This window comes from Arxiozyma heterogenica, assembly GCF_036370985.1.
Source record: "Arxiozyma heterogenica strain weizmannii chromosome Unknown scaffold_5, whole genome shotgun sequence".
Lineage (NCBI taxonomy): Eukaryota > Fungi > Ascomycota > Saccharomycetes > Saccharomycetales > Saccharomycetaceae > Arxiozyma > Arxiozyma heterogenica.
In genome coordinates this window covers 243,356-264,204 of record NW_027042658.1, presented here as the reverse complement: position 1 = coordinate 264,204, position 20,849 = coordinate 243,356, and the positions used below count along the sequence as shown (strand labels likewise).

The 20,849-nt window shown below is 28.6% G+C and overlaps 6 protein-coding genes across 6 annotated transcripts; 2 read left to right on the top strand and 4 right to left on the bottom strand.

The window, feature by feature from the left end:
- Positions 1–333: 333 nt before the first annotated feature.
- On the top strand, positions 334–1,206 carry BRX1 (ribosome biogenesis protein BRX1; the record flags this gene model as incomplete). The annotated part of the gene is made up of 1 exon (XM_064860476.1): positions 334–1,206. One exon carries the CDS (start codon positions 334–336, stop codon positions 1,204–1,206), a length of 873 nt encoding a protein of 290 aa, XP_064717493.1.
- A 396-nt stretch (positions 1,207–1,602) lies between these two features.
- Positions 1,603–1,797, bottom strand: ATP19 (F1F0 ATP synthase subunit k; the record flags this gene model as incomplete). The annotated part of the gene is made up of 1 exon (XM_064860475.1): positions 1,603–1,797. One exon carries the CDS (start codon positions 1,795–1,797, stop codon positions 1,603–1,605), a length of 195 nt encoding a protein of 64 aa, XP_064717492.1.
- Positions 1,798–2,172: 375 nt separating this feature from the next.
- On the bottom strand, positions 2,173–5,994 carry AVO1 (Avo1p; the record flags this gene model as incomplete). The annotated part of the gene is made up of 1 exon (XM_064860474.1): positions 2,173–5,994. One exon carries the CDS (start codon positions 5,992–5,994, stop codon positions 2,173–2,175), a length of 3,822 nt encoding a protein of 1,273 aa, XP_064717491.1.
- A 562-nt stretch (positions 5,995–6,556) lies between these two features.
- REX4 (putative 3'-5' exonuclease) lies at positions 6,557–7,387 on the top strand (the record flags this gene model as incomplete). Its single annotated transcript, XM_064860473.1, has 1 exon — positions 6,557–7,387. The coding sequence occupies one exon, from the start codon at positions 6,557–6,559 to the stop codon at positions 7,385–7,387; it is 831 nt and encodes a 276-aa protein (XP_064717490.1).
- Positions 7,388–8,159: 772 nt separating this feature from the next.
- On the bottom strand, positions 8,160–17,372 carry IRA2 (Ras GTPase activating protein IRA2; the record flags this gene model as incomplete). Its single annotated transcript, XM_064860472.1, has 1 exon — positions 8,160–17,372. The coding sequence occupies one exon, from the start codon at positions 17,370–17,372 to the stop codon at positions 8,160–8,162; it is 9,213 nt and encodes a 3,070-aa protein (XP_064717489.1).
- A 1,748-nt stretch (positions 17,373–19,120) lies between these two features.
- On the bottom strand, positions 19,121–20,566 carry ATG34 (Atg34p; the record flags this gene model as incomplete). The annotated part of the gene is made up of 1 exon (XM_064860471.1): positions 19,121–20,566. One exon carries the CDS (start codon positions 20,564–20,566, stop codon positions 19,121–19,123), a length of 1,446 nt encoding a protein of 481 aa, XP_064717488.1.
- Between the last annotated feature and the right edge of the window lie 283 nt (positions 20,567–20,849).

The window sequence follows — 20,849 nt, the reverse complement described above, 5'->3', positions numbered from 1 at the left end:
CATAGTTTATTAAAAGTTAAAATTCAACAAAATTAATCTTGAACAGCGTGTAATTTACATTATTCTCACAGTTACTGACTCATTCTACACGAATGTGAATTTTTCCTTCTAATAACCTTTAATAAATTTTTTTTGCAAGAAAGAAGCGATGAAAAAAAATTTTTTTTGCGATGAGCTTTATTTTATAAAGAAATTAACAATACGTATTGAAAAACAGTACCCGTTAGGCCAGAGGAGAAAATTGTTCATTCGTTAATCACCATCTCAACAGTACTATTCTGTTTCAATAATTCATCAGCATATATATAGCCAAGAATTTACAATTGCAATAACATGTCCTCCATTTTCAAAGCCTTGGCTGGAAGTAACAATACCTCACAAAAAAGTAAACAACAAAATGAAAAACAATTTATGAATAGACAACGTACTTTACTTATTTCCAGTAGAGGAGTTAATTTCAGACATCGTCATTTAATTCAAGATTTAGATTCCCTCTTACCACATGCCAGAAAGGAACCAAAACTTGATACCAAGAAAGATTTACAGCAATTAAACGAGATTGCAGAGTTATATAACTGTAATAATATATTGTTCTTCGAGGCTAGAAAACATCAAGATTTATATTTATGGTTATCCAAGCCACCTAATGGTCCAACTATCAAATTTTATATACAAAATCTACACACTATGGATGAACTTAATTTTACAGGTAATTGTTTAAAGGGATCTCGTCCAATTTTATCATTCGATCATAGATTTGAAACTACTCCCCATTATCAGTTAATTAAAGAATTACTAATCCATAACTTTGGTGTTCCACCACATGCGAGAAAAAGCAAACCATTTATTGACCATGTTATGTCTTTCAGTATTGTCGATGATAAAATATGGGTCAGAACATACGAGATTAAAAATGCTGCAAGAAATAAAACTGAATATGAGGAAGGTCAAGAAGATTTTTCCTTAGTAGAAATTGGCCCAAGATTCGTCATGACTACTATCTTAATTTTGGAAGGTTCATTTGGTGGTCCTAAGATTTATGAAAACAAACAATATGTATCTCCAAATGTTGTAAGAGCTCAACTAAGACATCAAGCTGCAGAAGAAGCTAAGAATAGGGCCGAAGCTGCCATCCAAAGAAAACTTAAGAAGAGAGAAAGTATATTAGCAGCAGACCCATTATCTAACGATGCTATTTTTAAATGAGACCTCGATAGACCGTGTAAAATAACCATAAGGACCAAAGATAAAATAAAATAGTTTAAAAAAAAAATAGAGGCAAAAAAAATTATGACAACAGAATAATCATAGATATACATGGAATTATAATTAACATTTGGCACAATGCCATTTTTTGTATAATTATATCTCTGTACCATACAAACATATACATATGTACGTTTAACCAGGTTACATATAAAATACAAAAAATAATAAAAAGAGAAATATTGCATTTGGAATATGATCTATTTAAATCATATTATAGGAATATAAAGAACTTACAAGTATGCTTATACATAAATATATAATCTAAAAAAACATTTAATTTAACTATGTATGCAATCACTTTAAGTGAAAAAAGTGATAAACTTAAAAAGACATTTATGTCTGATATTTTTCTAAATATTCTTTAATGAATTGTTCTTCTTCTTTAGAAGCAGCCTTAATATCCACAGTCTTTGGTTGTTTCTTTGCAAAAGGATTTGGCATAGCTACAAGAGTCAATAAACCTATAGTGGCTAAAGCTAATTGATGTGGTTGGTATGTTCTTCCTAATATTTGATATGTAGACCCCATTTCTGTTTAATTGTTTATGAACAATCTTATTGTTTCTTTTTGTACAAATACACGTGCTTCGGGACAACTTCAAAACTTATAACGTACAAATATATGTCACCTAAGATGTAATTAACTGATGCATCAACATATCATAATGATTATTAATTAAAGGCTATCAAAAACCTGTTATTTGAAACAGGACTACAACTAATAAACTCTGCATGTTGTTCGAAGGAAATTTCTAAAATCTCTCGAACATTTCTCCAGTACTTGGTTAAACTGGACATGTAAAAAAAATAAAAATCAAGGTAAACAAGGAAAAAAGAAAATCTCCGATATGACCAATCAAACAAAAGTGAAATAGAATACCTTTCAAGCATATAAAAAAAGTGTTTATTTGTGATTCATTCTGTATGCTGTTAGTAAGTTATGGATTCGGGAGACTATTTCAGCACACTCTTGCGGAGATACTGCCTCGAAGTAGTATCGTTTGATATCATCCTCGCCTCTTTGAACGTACAGTTTGAAATTAACTGGGACCTTTTTGGACCTTTTTACCAAAACCACTTGGTTGATATGGAACGACTTAGTCTTTACATTTTCGTGCCAATGCATTTTACCTTCGGGTGGAACTACATATATATAATCACCATCAAGTGCCAATGTCCTTTCATGCTTATTAATGAGGGACATCTGCTGTCTGCGCCATACTTTATATTTATGATATGCACCAGAGAAGATATCTTGATAGTTGTTCCCCACAGAACTATCAGGTGTGTATTCTGATATACCGTGAGATCTGTTTGAATGATGGAAAAAATCTGTTGTACCTTGCAAAGAACTTTTTGACGTGTTTTTATTCTTAAAGAAACTATTCCCCATAGTGCTGCTAAACCCAGTTGATCCTCCTCCATACATATTAGTTTTCATTGAAACCAATTTATGCTTTGAACTATTCTTGCCTTTAGTAATCTTGGCTGTTTTGATTTCTTCTTCTGGCTTTGGGACATCTGTACCCTTATTCATATAAGAAACAGATTCTAAAGTCAACGGAGTCAAATCATTACTTTGGATGGTTGGTAACTTAGGCTTCTTCAGGTCTGGTTTTATTTTCTCTAATTGTAACATTCGAACTTCTTTCTTAGATATTATTTCAATCTCATAATTACCATCTAAACGTAACACAGTATCATTTAGATCTAAAATATAATTTTTCCCAATTATTTTTAAAGCATACCCATTAGGATCCATATTTTTTAACCGACAATACTTAACAAGGATGTTATTGATACTTGCAGTAACAGGTACTTTAATATTTGTGTAGTTATATTTGGGATTCACATTAGGATATTTGTACACTGTAATTTCAATAATATTTGTTTTATCCGTTGAATTATTGATATCTTCAGGTTTGGAAATAATAGATTTGTAAAAACTTAACTGATTCAATGTATTCTCGTTTTTATTAGAACTTGCTGAAGAAGCAATTGAATAACCTCTTTCTCTTGTCTCACCATTTTTCATGTCTATTTTATAAGGTAAAGGTGTTTCTTTCTCATTTATTAATACTTCCTCACTGCTAGCTTTACATAATACTACTTCATTATCAGATACTGAGCATATTTGATTTAATCGATTCAATTTACCAAAATTATCTTCGAATGGTTCACCATCTTCATCTACAATCTTTAAATTAAAATTATTGGGATCAATTATCTCTTTCATATCCAATTCATTTTCTGACATATCTTCAGGAAGGTATTTTGTACTGTACAAATAAAGAATATATCCAATAACTTCAAATATTGTGGCTGAACGTCTTACTGTTGTTGTAAAATTATTTTTTTTATATTTTTTAGAATCTTGAATATATATATATAATTTCATAGATTCACTTGGTGGAACTGTATCACCAGATACAAATGTAAAATAATCTAACATTTCAGTTTTACTTCCCTCTGAAACATGATCTTTCTTAAATAATGATGTCAAATGCGACTCAAGTTTATGTGGTTTCAAATTAATCTTTTTCTCAATAAAAAAAAGTTGATCCTCTTTATTATCATTTGCAAGTTTATCGTCCTTTTTCACAATTTTGTGCGTTTCGAATCTACTGTTATTAGACTTACATTTAAAAATACTATGTATAATACCATCTTCAGAGGACACTGGAAGAACTGGATTTTCAACAGTATTCGACGAAGTTAATCTCATTGAAGTTTTTAAAGCAGATCCATTTCTATTTAAGTGCGAAGATACTAACGATAACCTTCTGTTAGAAACACTTCTAGGCATAGACTCACGTAATGATATTACTGAGTCTTTTCTTCCTCTATTTTTAATTGATTTTCCATATCTACCACCAATAATACTTTGTTCAGGCACTTGACTTGCAGAAAGGTTATCTTTTATTCGGTATGTACCATAGCCTTCTAAAGATAATGGTATCGAATGGGATGAAATTGTATTATGCGGAATTGAAGAATTTATAGATAGAGAATCACTTAAAAAAGTAGATGAATCCTTCTTATCTGAAAATTCCCTTGAAAGGTCCGATTCTAACAATGACTTACCATAAGAAGACTCATCACTAATGTAGTCTGTTTCAGTAGCAGACATTAAATTTCCAGGAATATTTGACATATCATTTTCATATTTATTGGTTAGTAATTCACTTTCCATGAAACTATTATGGTGCAAACCGTCTTTAACATCATTTAGTTCCATTAAATGTAAATCATCGAGATCCTTCCCATTAATAAAAGAATCAATGTCTGTAATTTCATATTGATCAGACACATTCTCTTCAGGGACTCCATCTGATTTTACTTTCAAAGCTTCATTAGAATCATTTTTCAATACACTTGTTGTATCAGATCTAGAAGTGATATTTCTTTGAGAATCTAAAATCATACCTTTAGACAGCTGAGGAAAATGTGCTTTAAATCTTGATACATTTCCTGCAATTGTTGTATTACTACTATTATTATTGTTATTTATATTATCTGTATTTGTAGCAATTATCTTTTTGTCTTCTTGATTTCCAATACTATTACTAACACTAGAATAACTCTGATATCCACTATTATGATTCATATTGGTAGTATTATTTGATACATTAATGTTACCATTACTTACAGCATTTCCACTGTTTTTATTTGTTGATTCATCTAGTGATGGTTTCCCATCTTGCATACCAGTAGAAATTATTTTATCTGCTATTGTATTTATACCTTCGATATTGAAAAAGTTATTTTTCTTTTTAGTTTCATCCTCATCCTCATCCTCATCCTCGTCATCATCTTCTATATTCTCATCATAATCAAAATTCATAGAGTACATACTTCTTCTTCTTATATTACCTAGCTTTGGTTTTGATAAATTCTTAGAAATAACATTTCTAGATGGACCTGGTGGTTGTCGACTTACATGTGAATTGGTGTTCTTGTGATTCACTAATGGTTCATTGTTCATGGAGTTATAAAAAGAAAATTTTATTGACTCATCTTCGTCTCCTTCAATGTAACTATCTTTATCTGAACTTCTCTTAGTTCTGTTAAACATATTTTTAAAGCGAAATGCTGCTTTTTTATTTAGTTTCTTCTTAGAACCACTTGATTGGACAGTATCTTCGTAATTATATATCGAGTCTTCATTATTATAAAAATTGTCAAACTCTGAATTATTATATAAGGAATCATGCTGCATGGTATTTCCAAATTTTTCATTGTTTCTATCATATTTCTCATCGTTCTTATGCATTTCTCCTGTTCCGTTATTGATCAGTGGTATTGTTGTACTATTATCTTTAAGTTTTGTATTTGTAAATTCACCAAAACGACTTTTGTAGGATTCCATATGTATAGAATCAGTTCCATGGTCGTTAAAATGATGTAAAGCTTTATCATATACTAAGTTATTAGATCTATGATAATTTCTGTGAACAACATTTTTTGACATAAAAGTGTCCATCGAATTACTTGTAATCGGTGGTGATTCTAAAAATTCTAACATGTTATTTCCTAGATTATCTTGATAGAACACATCAATTCCACTTATTCCTGTAACATTAGCATTATTTACGATGCTTGAATAAGTTGAACTACTATCTAATCTACCATAGTAAGGCCTAATAACTCTATAAACCTGATCCTTTTCCCCAAATGTATCCAAAAATCGAGCCCGCAGTCTATTTATAATTGAAAACTCATCCATTATTGTTTAAATAAACATTAAATAAAGAAAAAAAAAGTTTAAAAATCTTAATAACTGTATTTACAATATTATATTTAGAACCCTTCAATCTTAGACACAACTATTCAATACTCTAACTTGATGCATTAACAAGGTTCTAATTAGGCAAACAAAGTAATAATCTATCAATATATATATATGCAAGAAAGCTCTATATTATCCTAAAACTGAAATTATTCTCATGGATAAATCTTTTCACCTTTTATTTTTTTCAAATTAAAGATATGTAAAAGTTGCCTTTAAGATGAATTTCTTGTTTTCCCAAAATGGTAAAATCTTTAAAAATTACTTCATCATCTATTCTCTCAAAAATTTTCAATGTTTAATAAGTTCATTTGATAAAAAGATATTCATATTCTCCACTTATTATATAACATATACCAAAATCATATCTTAATCAACTCATAGATTAAAAGTATGGGTGTATAATAACTTGGACTAATTCAGTTTTTCTTTTTAAAGATACCAACACAATCAAAGTGAAGTAAATAAAAGTACTAGGATATATATACGACAATTCAAAATGACATTATCTTCGAATTGGAAAATATTACAGAAAGAGAAGAAAGTTAAAGTTTCTAAAAAATCTAAAAAGGTGAAAACTGCAAATTATACAGATAAGAGAACTTCTAACGGACCTCAGCCTACAAAAATTATGAGTATAATATATACCATGAATAAGGCTATAGAACAACATGAAAAGGATAAAAAGGAAGGTAAAAGTTTCCAGTTCAATTCAACAAAGGACGATAATAAAGACAACCAACTGGAAAATGTTGTTGAAAAAAATGCATCTTCCGTTAATAATAAGAAAGCAACAGATATTGGTAAATATGTTGCAATGGATTGTGAATTTGTTGGTGTTGGACCTGAAGGGAAAGAGCATGCCTTAGCCAGAATCTCTATTACAAATTACTATGGTCATATTATTTTAGATGAATTTGTTAGGCCCAAAGAAAAAGTTGTTGATTGGAGAACTCATATAAGTGGTATTAAACCTGAACATATGAAACAAGCTATTTCTTTTAAAGATGCCCAAAAAAAATGCGCAGAAATCATAAAGGGAAGAATCCTTATTGGTCATGCTTTAAAGCATGACCTGGATGCACTTTTATTATCGCATCCCAAGTCAATGATTCGAGACACTGCAAGGCATTTACCATTTAGAAAGAAGTATGCAAAAGGCAAATCTCCAAGTTTAAAGAAATTAACCAAAGAAGTTTTAAAGGTTCAAATTCAAAGTGGTGAACATTCTTCAGTAGAAGATGCAAGAGCAACTATGCTTCTGTATAAATCTGATAAATCTGAATTTGAAAAATTACATAGAACAGCTTTTGGATCAGGAAAAATGTAGTTTAATAAAAAAATAAAAATTTTGAAATAATTCACTGTAAATTTTTATACCATATTGTCAGAAAAAAGCATTAAAATGTATAAATGGTTACATAAATCATAAAAAAAAACTATCAGTTACATTATTCATTTACAATTAAATAATTTTCTTCAGAATAAATAAAGCCCAAACATCATACTTATTGCATTTTTAATTTAACTAAAATTTGCAATAGTATACAAATCATCAAAGCTTAAAAGCACACATCCATAAAAAATGATAAAACTATCGTATCTATTTAAGAAGTTGAAAAAAAATGGCATACAAACATACTTAATATATTACAAATTCATAAGAACCATCTGATTTAAATAATTATAAGTCTATTCAAGAGCAATAATTTTAAAAAGTATTTGTAGTTTAATTTAGAAGCATTTAAGTATATATTAGTTACTCTCTAAACTTACCTACCTTAAGTAGTATTTCTCCATATTTTTCCATATTTATATAGCTTAATAAAACTACCATATAAAAGTTTCTAAAGTACTAAATCCATAAAATTTTATATAAGTATTAATTTACCCAATAGCTCACCTATAATTCATATATTCAGAGTTTCTTCTAAGATATTTTCATGTAATTTGATAGCATAAAATATACCATAAGTAAAGTGTTTATGTTTAACGTACACACGAAATCTTTTAAATGAAAAAGAATATTTCATTACAAACGCAAATATGAAAAAAAATTCCTATCTCAATTAACTTACTTATCTCATAACTATCCTTTTTTTCTATAGACATATTAGACATTCCAGAATTCTTACAACCAATACTCTTCTTATGATGAGTTTATCTATATCTCCACTTTCTTTATTATGCAAATGTTCATTACACAAATCGATGATAATTCTTAAACCTTGTCTCTCTATCCTCTCTAACGATTCTGTTTTATACTGTGCTATGTTATCAAAATCATTGAACCTAACAGCCTGTCCTACAATATCCAATAATAATGGGATAGATTCACTTACACCATCTATAACAATTATCTTTTTGATTCTTTCTTCCACATTACCATAAATTCTGAACAAACAAACTGAATTTGTAACTAATAAATATTTCATAATTAGTGAAAATTTAAATCGAGTTTGTTCATCGGTTGTCTTATTGTTAAAAATCAAGGACCCTTGGTATAGTGATGTATTTGACGAGGCAGAATCTGAAGCTAACCAACAAAGCAAATCCGCTGGAATTCTACAATCTTTTGATAAAACAACAATCTCTTTATTATACCCCACTTTTTGTAATATGTTTATAAATTTCTCATTATCAATAAGCAAAAACAAAATAAACATAAAGCACCTATAATTTGTAGAAATATTGCGTTGGCCTTCTTCCAAAAAAAGATTCATAAAAATTGTTTGCAAACAATCCACAGATATATGTCGAATTGATAAAACTGAATATCCACTGCTAATAATACTTGCTAATATATGAGCAAAATTTTCTTGATTCCAAACAGTATTATCGATTTCATCTATTTGTTTAAATATGTTTGAAGCGAATTTTCTTGATTCTAATAAAATATCTACGGAAGTAGTATATTTTTTATTATCATTTTGACAATATGCGCTAACCTTATTAAATGTTTTTGACAATAGTAATAGAGCTCCTTCATATACCGCTGCATCATAAATATTAATCAAAATAACTGAAAGCCAGAATAATCTTTTAATCAAATAAGATGATGGATCAAGACCATCAATAGTAATATTAAAGGTAAAACAATGGCCCATAATAATAAACATGTTTTCGTCAGTAGTAATTGGAGACGATACGACTTTAATAGTTTCTACAATTAAATCTCTACAAAATGTCTCTGATGGCTGCTTTCTTAAAATTATACCTGTAATCATTGTTGCTCTTGAAGAAAAAAAAGATGAACTAGAAAATATTATATCATTTAACAATTTCCGATAACGTACTATCCACTCAATATGATCTTCACCAGGAAATATCTGCATTATACCAAAAATATCTTCTATAAAGTCTTTTAAAATGTTAAATTTACTGGAAAATGATGACACGTTTAATGTTAACTGCAATTTGTCCTTGTGTTGACTAAAACCTGAAATATACTTGATTTTATTATTAGAAAATTTTAATGTAAGCAGCTCTAATTTTTCTTTCTGTATACTTGCAAGCGAAGTATCAATAACTAAGGAACTGCACACATTCATTAATAGCTTGCAAATTAATAATCTCATATCTGTTGGACCAACATCTATCAACAACGATATACTAAATAAAAGCTCAGGTAAAAACATTTTTGTAACAAATGATGTTTCAAAAAAACTATAGGTCGCAATACTTACTAAAATTTTTAGCTCAGCCCAACTTTGGTTCGATCCCTTCATCTGAAACGAAGATAGGACAGTTCTAATAGACATTAATAATCTCTTCACAATCTCTCTTGAAATTTCAACAGTAGGAAAACTACAAATAATTGGAATAATCTTGCTCCAAGGACGATTTTCTGAATCTCTCTCCAAAGCATGATTTATTACTTCATCTACCAGAATATCAGAAAGTCTTCCATCGGCACATATCGGAAACCAAATTTCTCGTAAATAAATCGTTGCAAAATCATTATCCTCTACACTTAATTTGATAAGATCTCTAAATATTTGAGCTATAATATTTGGTCCTTCTTGCCTATCTACTAAATAAACATAATCCATCAAATTTTGTACCCATTTTGAAAGCGCATATAATGCAGTTGGAATATAATCTTTAGATATATCATGATTTTTTATTGCTTTCAAACTATATTTCCATATATTCACAGTTAATGAAGGATACTTACGAGCTTGAGCTTTTGCTAACATATTTAAGAATGATGTAATATTAGAAGGAATATAAAGCTCTGGTGTATTATGAAATGCTGTATTAAATCCTAAATTAAATATTTTGTTAGCTTCCCCAAAAAAATTGTATGATAAACTTTTTACAGTGTTATCAGGGTGAAATAAACTCACAACCATTGCCAGAATTAGGTTACAAATAATATCATTGTATTCAGTATTTAAGTTCAGTTCACTGTTAAGTTCATCAAGCTGAGATTTGATTATAGTGGATGGTCCTTTTAACATGCTAGTTTCTTCTCTGGCAATGGCATACTGAAATATTTTAACAATTTCCAAATACTTTGAACTAATAAATACGAACGTCTCACAGTTATTCATCTTTATTGTGAATTCCATTTTAGAATTGACAACAGCAGATACACTAACAGATGAAATATTAACTAGTTCGCGTACTTCGTTCACTTTTACAGAAATAAATTCATCAAATTGTTTGATAACCATATCTCTTGTATCTTCAAACAATATTTGAAAATATTTATTACCAATTTTAAGGGATACTGGTATTGAAATGTTTTTTGTTAAGTCCTGTAACTCAATGTCATGCAAGGAGACTCTAATATCTTGCAAAACATCCACAGAATTACCTTCAATATTTAATGATTCAAGGACATATCCATCTAATGCAGAATTTATAAAATGAACAGGAACTGCCTTTTTTAAGTATATATTCTCATGATTAAAAAACATATCCCAGCAGTGTATGAAATTTTCATTAATATTCAATAGGTAGAAACCTTGACAATTACTGACAGTAAAACTTGGCAAAAGATTACTTAGCAACTTAACCATTTTTTTAATATCAAAATATGAGTTATCAAAATCAGTAAAGTCTATGGCAAAAAAGTGAGGGGCATTCCAAATTCGAACATACACTTTCAACAATTGATAAATAAGCATTTCACGATCAATGTCTTGCATTACACTACGATTAATATTTAGAGATATGATTGGCATACCATTAGATGTGATTGATTCAGAAATTGCAGCTAAAGCTTTATTTACGTTTCCATGACTCCTAAATGTTTGCCTATTCATATACTCATATAGCATTGGGTATTTTTCACTATTATTTGTAAAAAACTCTGGAATTTCTTGTGATAATATGACTTTTGGTTCACCCAATTTACCTAAAAGATCATCTATAAGAAGAAAAGTCTTTCTAAAGAAGGAAAGTTCATCTACATAATTCAATCCCTCTAAAAGCTTCTTTCTTATCTCAAGACTTCTAGTAATTAGAAGATGATGTAAAAAACTATATTCGAATGGTTTCGAAGGACAATCGTTTTTAATTTTGATAGTAGGAACTCTTTCAGGTGCACATATTTCTTTTAAAAAATTAAATATTTTAACAGAGCATTCTGATAAAAACTCAGACTGAGAAATCAGTGAAGGCCATTTGATAACATTATCTGAACCATTTGCAATATTTTGAATTACTTTCGCTAAGGTGATCAATGGACGACTTTCAGAAATGGAACTTAGTTCAATAATATTTTCTGCTTCTGGATTAACAAGAGCAGGACAAATAAATCTTAGAAACACAAAAGAACCCACAGCAATATAGGCGTAATCTGGAAATTTTTTATCAACTTCCGTATATATTGTATGACAAATATAAAACAATTCTGGAGGAAATCGTACAACTGATTGTGTAACTGCATCAATAATCATCTTCATATATTTGACAAATAAACTAATTTGTTTTTCATAATTAGGTTCCGAGGGTTTCAATCTTTCAACTTCAAAATATTCCTTAGAGTCTACATATTCTTTTAAGATGGGTTGCAATATATCAATTAAATATTTTGACCCTTTATCTTTTGCAAAAAGTGATAAGGCTCGCGTAGCACAACTATTTCTTCTTAATATATCCATTGGTCGTAAAGCATGTGCAATCTCCTCTGTTATCAGTTGACAAACAACGATATGTGCAGCATTTCTTATTTTCAAACCGTTAATAAGAACAGTAGTATATGCATCTAAATCCTTTGATGGACATGTATGAGCAACTGCATAACCTAATTGTGGATTCTTAATAATAAACTGTAAAAAATTGTCAACTGCTTCTAATTTTTCATTCTCAATTTCCTTTTGTTGAGTTTGCATTGATGATACGATGTTTGTGAAAAGTTTTAAAAATGCAATCCGTATACTCTTATCACTTGAATAACCCATTGGTAAAGTAAATTTCCAGCTGCTCTCAATATTTGCACGGGACAAATTGGTCAAAGCCCAAATAACATTTTCATTTACAATATCTATTTTATGACGCAAAGATAAAGGATATTTTTCATGATCCATAGTTTTTCTCAGACCTTTGAGTAATATATTAAAATAATTACCAAACTTCACAAAAATTGATCTCTTCATCTCATCTTCAGTAGAAGCAGAAACTACTTCTAGGGGTAAATTCTTTGTCAAATACGCAATAGCTTTTGAAGACTCAATTACAGTATCAATATATAAATAATCCAGATCACGTCTAACCAGATCCATATCTCTGTGTGACTTGGAAAGATTCTCGATATCATAGTCCTTTGAAATTGCTAATTTAAACCATTCTATTAAGTGCTTTAACCATTTGTTTTTAAGACGAAAATGATTTTTTATTGCCATACTTGTCTCTGAGCTTTCTAGTGCCTTAAACATTTTTGATAATTGAATAATAGCTTTATAATATTGTGGTAAATCATAAGGTATCATTGACACAACTATAAGCAATTTGTCAACAATTCCCATTATATCCATTGAGAAAAGAATCATGACTTCTTCTTCATCTTCTTTTCGCATGATTGTTCTAAGAGTAACGATAATTTGTTCCAATAATATAAATGCATCTTTATTGTTTGATAATACCATTTGACTAGTAAATAATTCTTCAATTCTAGCATTTAAATGCGCAAAAAGAATATTATAGGACAATGGATGCAATTCGATACTTATAACATCCTTAGCATTCTCTCTCATAATTAAATCAGAATCATTCAACCATTGACACTGTTTATAGATAAAAAAATTAAAATCTTTACGTAAATTAACAACTAAATTTTCATACTGCGAATCGTCAACAACTTCTATTTTTTTATAACCCAAAAATAATAGGCCTGAGAGTGATGCTAAAATACCTGACAAATTCCTAAATTCTGTCCACTCACCGGTATCTAATTTTCTCCCTATTCTAGAATACTTTTTCCATTTTTTAAATAAAACATACATGCTATCAAGTAATACTAAATCTAAGGACTTTACATGTTTCAAAAGACCTTTACGAATCTTCCGTTGAAAGAAAACAGAGCCTGTATTGGCAGTTAAATCATCACACTGTCCTAGAATTTCTTGGAAAGATGAATTGCTAAATATGTTAGGACTTATATTATCAACAGATTTATTGTGGAAACTTATTGCTGTATCCAATTCTTGACATATTATTCTTAGACCATTGTAAACACCAGAATTAGACGAACTTAACGATAACAATAACCCACGACCTAATGAACCAACTAACAATGGAAATATAGCCTTTTCACTATTACTTACCTGATCAAATATATCACGTTCTTTTGCAACATTTAACAACTGTTTTCTTAACTTCAGATTTTTGATAATTATCCTTATAAGGACATTTCTTTTTGCATCATTAATATCAAAATCAAACAAACTCATAGAAATCAAGCATATAGTACAGTTGCAAATTAAAATATATCCTTTAATAGCAATAGAAGAAACTTCATCCATCACAGATTCCACATTGAATATTAAAGAATTCAAAACACTCTCAGAAATTGACTGAATTTGTTGATTAAACAATATAATGGAAATAAAAATAGGTTGAATAACATTTTTAAAATCATTCAACACCCAAACAGAATTAGTTGAATCTTGGTACGGTAAAACAAATAATGATAAATATTTATCAAATATCGTTAATATATTAAATAGGATATTTTTAGCATAATTCCTATCTCCTTTACTGCTACTTATAGACTTTATACTTGAATCAATAGATATTTTAGAAATAGCCCTTCTAATTAAACTATTGTTTGGTTCAGCAGTATTTTTCATTAGTAGAGAATCATATAATTCAAATTGCTTTGACAATGGTGTTGTAGAAGATGCATGCAATGTGGAGTGAGATGTTATTGAAGGTGAAGTCGAATTCTCATCCTCCTGAGAAATGAACAACGAACTATGGTTTTTATTAGAAGATGATGCTGATGCTTGGGGAGCAATAAGAGAAGAAGTCTCACAATTACCATTATTATGGCCTACTAATATTTCCAAATTATTATTAGATCTCGACTGATCCCTAGCTAATGAGGACATGAGCGATAGGTTAGAAGAGGATGAGGTGGATGAAAAACTCATTTGTGACATTAAATCTACATTGCTATCTGTATGAACAGAATGCTGTTTCAAATGAGATGCTAGACTACCAGTAGAGCTACCAATATCTCCAAGCGGAGAGTTTTCTTTAACTGAAGAAACAATCGATAGTGTGTCACTACTACTAAATGAATTCATGTTGTCGACCTGTTCACGAATAATTCCATCAATAATAAAATCCACAAAAGATGTTACCTTTTCAGCTAAAGTTGGATGATCTGTCAATATAATACTAGTTATCGAACATAATGAATCCTTTAAAAATGAAGATGTTTGATTAACGACTGTTTCCATAATATCTTGTTTTGTAGGAAGGATAAAGAATAATTTTATGCTTTCAATATATAAATCTAACTTTTCTAGTTCAGCATCTGAATTTAACGTTAACAGACCTAAGTTTTTCATGAAATGGGTTGATTCGAATCTAAGAACTGATATTATGTACGTGATCTTAAATTGATTAAGTTTTGGTTGATTTTTAGATAACCATCTTATTAATATCTTGTTAGAAACCAAATTCTTCCCCCAATTCTCACCAACACCTAAATTGACACCTAGAATAGGTATCATTCTCCTAGCTAAAGTAACAATTTCAAAACCTTTATTAACCATAGAAATAGAAGATGCTAGTAGTAAATACATCAAGGTGACTCTTATAGCGTCAAGTGCTACAGTGGATGAAGTTACTAATGATTCGTTTAAATTTTTAATTAGTAAACTGAGAAATTTAAAAGATCTTTTCTTTGTGAAAGAAAGTAATGACAATTTCTTGAAACTATGATTTAAGCCTTTTTTTTGTTTATCACCCTGCTTACCATTTTGTTCTAATGATTGATTTGGTGATCTATTATCTAAATGGAACAAAGTATTATCAAAAAACCCCTCTTGCTTGCTATTGACCGTATCTGTATTCAATAAATTTCTAAAAGATTGTGTATTCATAAGTTGGTACACTTCCACATCAAATAAAGTCAAAATCATTAAAAATCTTAAAGGTGCAATATGAGTTAATGGATCATTATCATCGAAATAACTGAAGAGTATTAAAATACCACTCAAGTGACTAGTGTTTTGGGATGAAGATATCTTATGGGTCCTCGAAGTTAGGTTACCCACTTTTAACTTAAGGTATAGGTCATCTACATTTTCAAAATTTGCTTCTCTTCTTTTACTATTTTTGAGGGTATAAGGACTATTGGAATTATTAAAAAAATCATCAGCATTCCTAAGTTGATCATATAGTGGTGATAATGATGCTTGGTTCATATATTCTATGTTATCGCTTATATTAATGTTTGATGATGCATTTACGAACGGAAAAGAAAGATTAGACAGGTTGCTTGAATTGCCTTGATCGTTTTTAAAATCATGAGAAATATTTGATGCGTGTAAATTTGAATGAATTGTAGATGAGTTAAAAATGCTAGTTGTGGGATAAGGAAAGTAATAGATTGTATCATTATCATTATCATTATCATTATCATTATCATTATCATTATCATTATCATTATCATTATCATTATCATTATCATTATCGTTATCATTATCATTATCGTTATTATTATTATTATTATTATTATCGTTGTCATTTGTCATAGTTTCTGGATTGATTCTATTGAAATCCTTTGAAGTAACATTTTGCGTGTTAGTTAAAACACTTGATACACTGTATTTTGAATAAATTTCATCAAAAAAATTCGTAATAAAAGCATGTAATGAATTATTTTTAGATTGATGTTTCTTTAAAAAAACTTTATACTCTTTAATTAGTGATACATATTCTTCTGGTCTAGACATAATCCAGAAGATATAAACTTTAGAGACATAGAACATTATAATATGTTGGAATAACGGCTTGTTCAACAATCCTAAGATATACTTTGAGAATTCTAAATATTGGAATACGATGGATTTAACCAAAAATACTTGACTAAGAAAGTGCAAATATGGTACCACACAAAGTTCATTTTGTGATATAAAAATTTTTTTCTGGATATTATCATAAATATATCTAAAGAAACCGTTTGGATTTGATGCTGATAAAAACCGAGAAATTTGACACACATTATAATCCATAATTTCTGCTAATTTGTAAATTTCTTTATCCTTCAAAGCTTTTTGATAATCAGGTAAAATTGTATTGAATGGAATTGAATTAGATGTATGTGTCAAATAGTTTGATATATTAGCCAAAATATGCAATGTCCGTATATGAAATTTTATTTTAATACATGTGTCTAATAATTTCATGACTAATGAGTCTTTTATTAAGCTAGGATACTGTTTCAGTCTAATAGGTTTCATAGGTTTTGTAGAACCAGTATTTGAATCCATTAACACTGAATAATCGGAATCATATTTATTGTTTTTGGCAAAATTATCAATCTCATTCCAATAATACTCTAAAATTCCATTCAAAAGCCTAATCAATACTAAGATAGATTGGATCATTTCATTTGTAATATTATCAGAAACAATATTTGGCTCACCATTCAGAATTTTATCAATGGCGTCTAAAGTCTGTTCAATAATAGCATTAAGGCCTCTAGACATTGCTACATTTACAATAATAGTTCGAAACGCAAGGTAATATTTATCATTTTCAACATCTTTATATGTTTTATGGGACGAATTAATAGGTAATAAACTGTATAATCTTTCTTTATACAATCGACTGATTAATGACGGAATCATGGTGTAATAATGTTATAATAATGTTATAATATATTATTCTATATTGGACGATAAAATTGGAGAATATATATATGCATGAATTTACTACCTTGGATATAGTTGGATATATATATATATAAAAGGAAGATATATAACGAGAAGAATATTGCTGCCAACTCTAAGTATTGTAGTAAGCGTTATATATTTTTACGAGATCTTGCCTAAATATTTACTCAAAGATCTGACTAATTGAGTAGTTTTCTTTTCTTACTTTTCAAATTTTGTTTTCTTTTTTTTTTCCCCAGATTCATTTGTCAACAATACTAGAAAAAATTGGCGATCTCTCGGAAACAATATAAGAAAAAGATGGAGACATATATAATATTGACAAGAAAAAGATAGGACAGGAAATAATTATTTTGTTTTTCCTTAACGGTCATAATCCTATGAAATTAGGGTTTATACAAGAATTCTTAAAACCTAACTATTTGCATAAGTTTCATATGTATTGTTTAGACAGAATGAATAGTATTAAGGTGAAATGACAATGTATTTTCTTTCTTAAATAGACTTATTTTCTATCTTGAATATTTAATAAAATTAAATGTTTAACAAATGAGTGCAAACACTAGATCTTTGGAACTTTTAATGAAATGATATTAAAAATATTTACAAAAATTAGAAATGGTAAATTTTGACGATGCGCTTATATTTATCCGTTTTTGCATATTCAGTACTGTTTATTCAATTATTGATAAAATTGCAACATTGTTTTGTTCAAACCAACATTATTAGGTTTCAGTTAAAACAAAATTATAAATATGGTAATTTATAGTAGGTTAAGAAATTTTTTTCTAACTAAAACAGTTCCTTGTGCTAAAAACTTGAAGAAGATAACGGCAAATGATGATGTAATTTCGCAAGTCCCTTAAATACCATTTTAAGCCTTTTTTTTGTATTTGTATAATGATTTTTCTCCTGCTTTGCCTTTTAAATAAAGTCCAAAAGTTCGAACAAAGAATGTAAATATTTCCGAAAAACAATTATGATTGTGAAACATAATAGGAGATGATGGATCTCTATCTTTCAACCTAAAATATAAAGTAAAAGGAAAAAAAAATAACACAAATTTGAACGAAATTATTGTGCAATTAGATCAGTAAAATAAAAAACAGAGAAACTGTTGGAAATAATTTATATCGTTTTGTACGAAAACAATAGATGAGCTGTTGCGTAATTATATACTTTTTATAACTTTCTTCACCTAAAAAAGAAAAACTACAACACATAACGAGAAGACAATAAAAAATAAGCAAGAATGTGAAAGAATGAGTAAAGTAAAAAATATAATAGTAAATAAATAAAACAAACAATACCACGAAGGTGTGAAGTATACAGAGGGGGACCATATCTCTGCAGGTAAAGGAAACTATAATTGAATTCGAAATCAACAGTTAATACTCTATGATGTATAAAAAAATATCTAGTACATGAAATGTAAACTTATATATATGTAAATGTGCTTAAGCATAAATAATACAATTCATGGTCACCTCATTTCTACAACCAAAAAAGAAAAAAAAAGGAAAAGAAGAGAGAAAGTAACATATATCCTTAAAAATTGGAATCTGTTTCAGTTAATAGATCATATTCATCGATATTTAACAATACACTATCTGTGTCCCCAATGCTAGTAGAAATAATATCATTTGCATTACTTGAATTTGCTGTTACATATTTATTCTTGTTAGTCTCAAAAGTAAATATTCTTACTGGTTTATCATCATGCTCTTCTTTAAAATAATCTCTAACACCAATATACAATACCTTTTATTATTATTATTATTATTATTGTCACTGTTTTTATTGTCACTATTATCATTAGTATACGTATCCTTCTTAACAATTCTTGCATTTTCAATATCTTGAATGTGGAACTTTGTACCTAATTCATGTTTAAATCTAGTAAATGTCCTTGTAACATTAACACCAAATCCATGAATTAAATCTATACAATATGTTTTTTGAATCAAGTCATTACCAATTTTATTTCCATTTTCATCTCGTTGTTCAAGTCTATAATCAAATTCTAAAGATAATCCAGATGGTAATGAAATGTCTTGTTCATTAGTAAATTTAAAACAAACATTTAAATCTAATACGAATATTTTTAAATTGATGAAACCCTTTACGACATTTGGGATATTATATGGTGATGAAAGTAGTTTGCTACTATTAATATTTATATTATTATTATTATTATATATATCAGAAGTTGCAATAGCAGTTTCTCTAGTTAATGTATTTTTTAAAATATTATTAGAACTTTGTATTAATGAATTATACTTCTCATTGTGACTAATTAAATATGATTCAATCCTATCCTCATCATTACCATATAATGTTAACCATTGTTGATATTTTTCATAAGAATGTTTTAGATCAATTAATTGTTTTTCTGTCTTAATTTTATCATAAAATTCAAACAATTCCTCATTCTTTAACGGGATGTCTATAAAAACATCATCTGTTGTAATATGTGCAATACTTTCCTCTAACCTTTCTAGTCCTTTCATTATATTATTTAAATTACTCCCAATAATATGTTGATTTTGAGGGATTATATTCTTGATTTCTCTATCTGTTTTCTTATTATTTTTGCTAACTGTTTCTACATATATGGTCGTTTGTCCGTATTCTCGCAATTCATTAGTTAAAAAACGAATACAATCATCATTATCAATACAACCTTTTTTCTTTTTCCAATTATTACATATTGATAAATCATCAAAATTCAAAATAATCGAATTATTGGATAGTTTTTCATATATCTGTTTTTTTATATATACCCATGTAATTGGAAAGGATATACAATCTAAATCTATTTGAATTGAACCATTTATCATAACAATGAGCTTGTCATCACAATACTGCTGTTTAAAAGGTTTCCCAAGAGATATTTCTTCAGAACTAATAAAAACTGTTACTGGCTTTGTACTGTAACAGCTCTTAAGTTTTTGGAATACTGTGACCAAATTAGTTGACTGGACACTCCCATCTTCTGTAATAGCTAAATAATAAAGATCATTTTTGAAATCTTCATCTGTCATTTGTCTTGTTAAATGGTGGATCTGTAGCGCCCTTATTTCTTCAAATTGAAGTTGATAATGTACATTTTTAACAAAGTTATGTATTGTCACAGGAAAACGTGTCATTCCTAAGCTACTGTAATATCACAAATTGTTTTTAAATGATTTTCTTATACGCAATTAAGTTCCAAGAATTGCTTTGCATTTTACTATCTCATTATTACTCTATATCTTATCTAGTAGTAACGTGGGATATATATTTGACATGGATTTCTTTTTTTTCTCACTTTTTCCCCCTTACGATTTTTTTATCAGTATAATCCATATTACAGCTTCGCACTATAACAGAAATATATATTTTCTAAAAGGTATAAACATTTGTTATTCATTTGTATTTTAATAATACTTT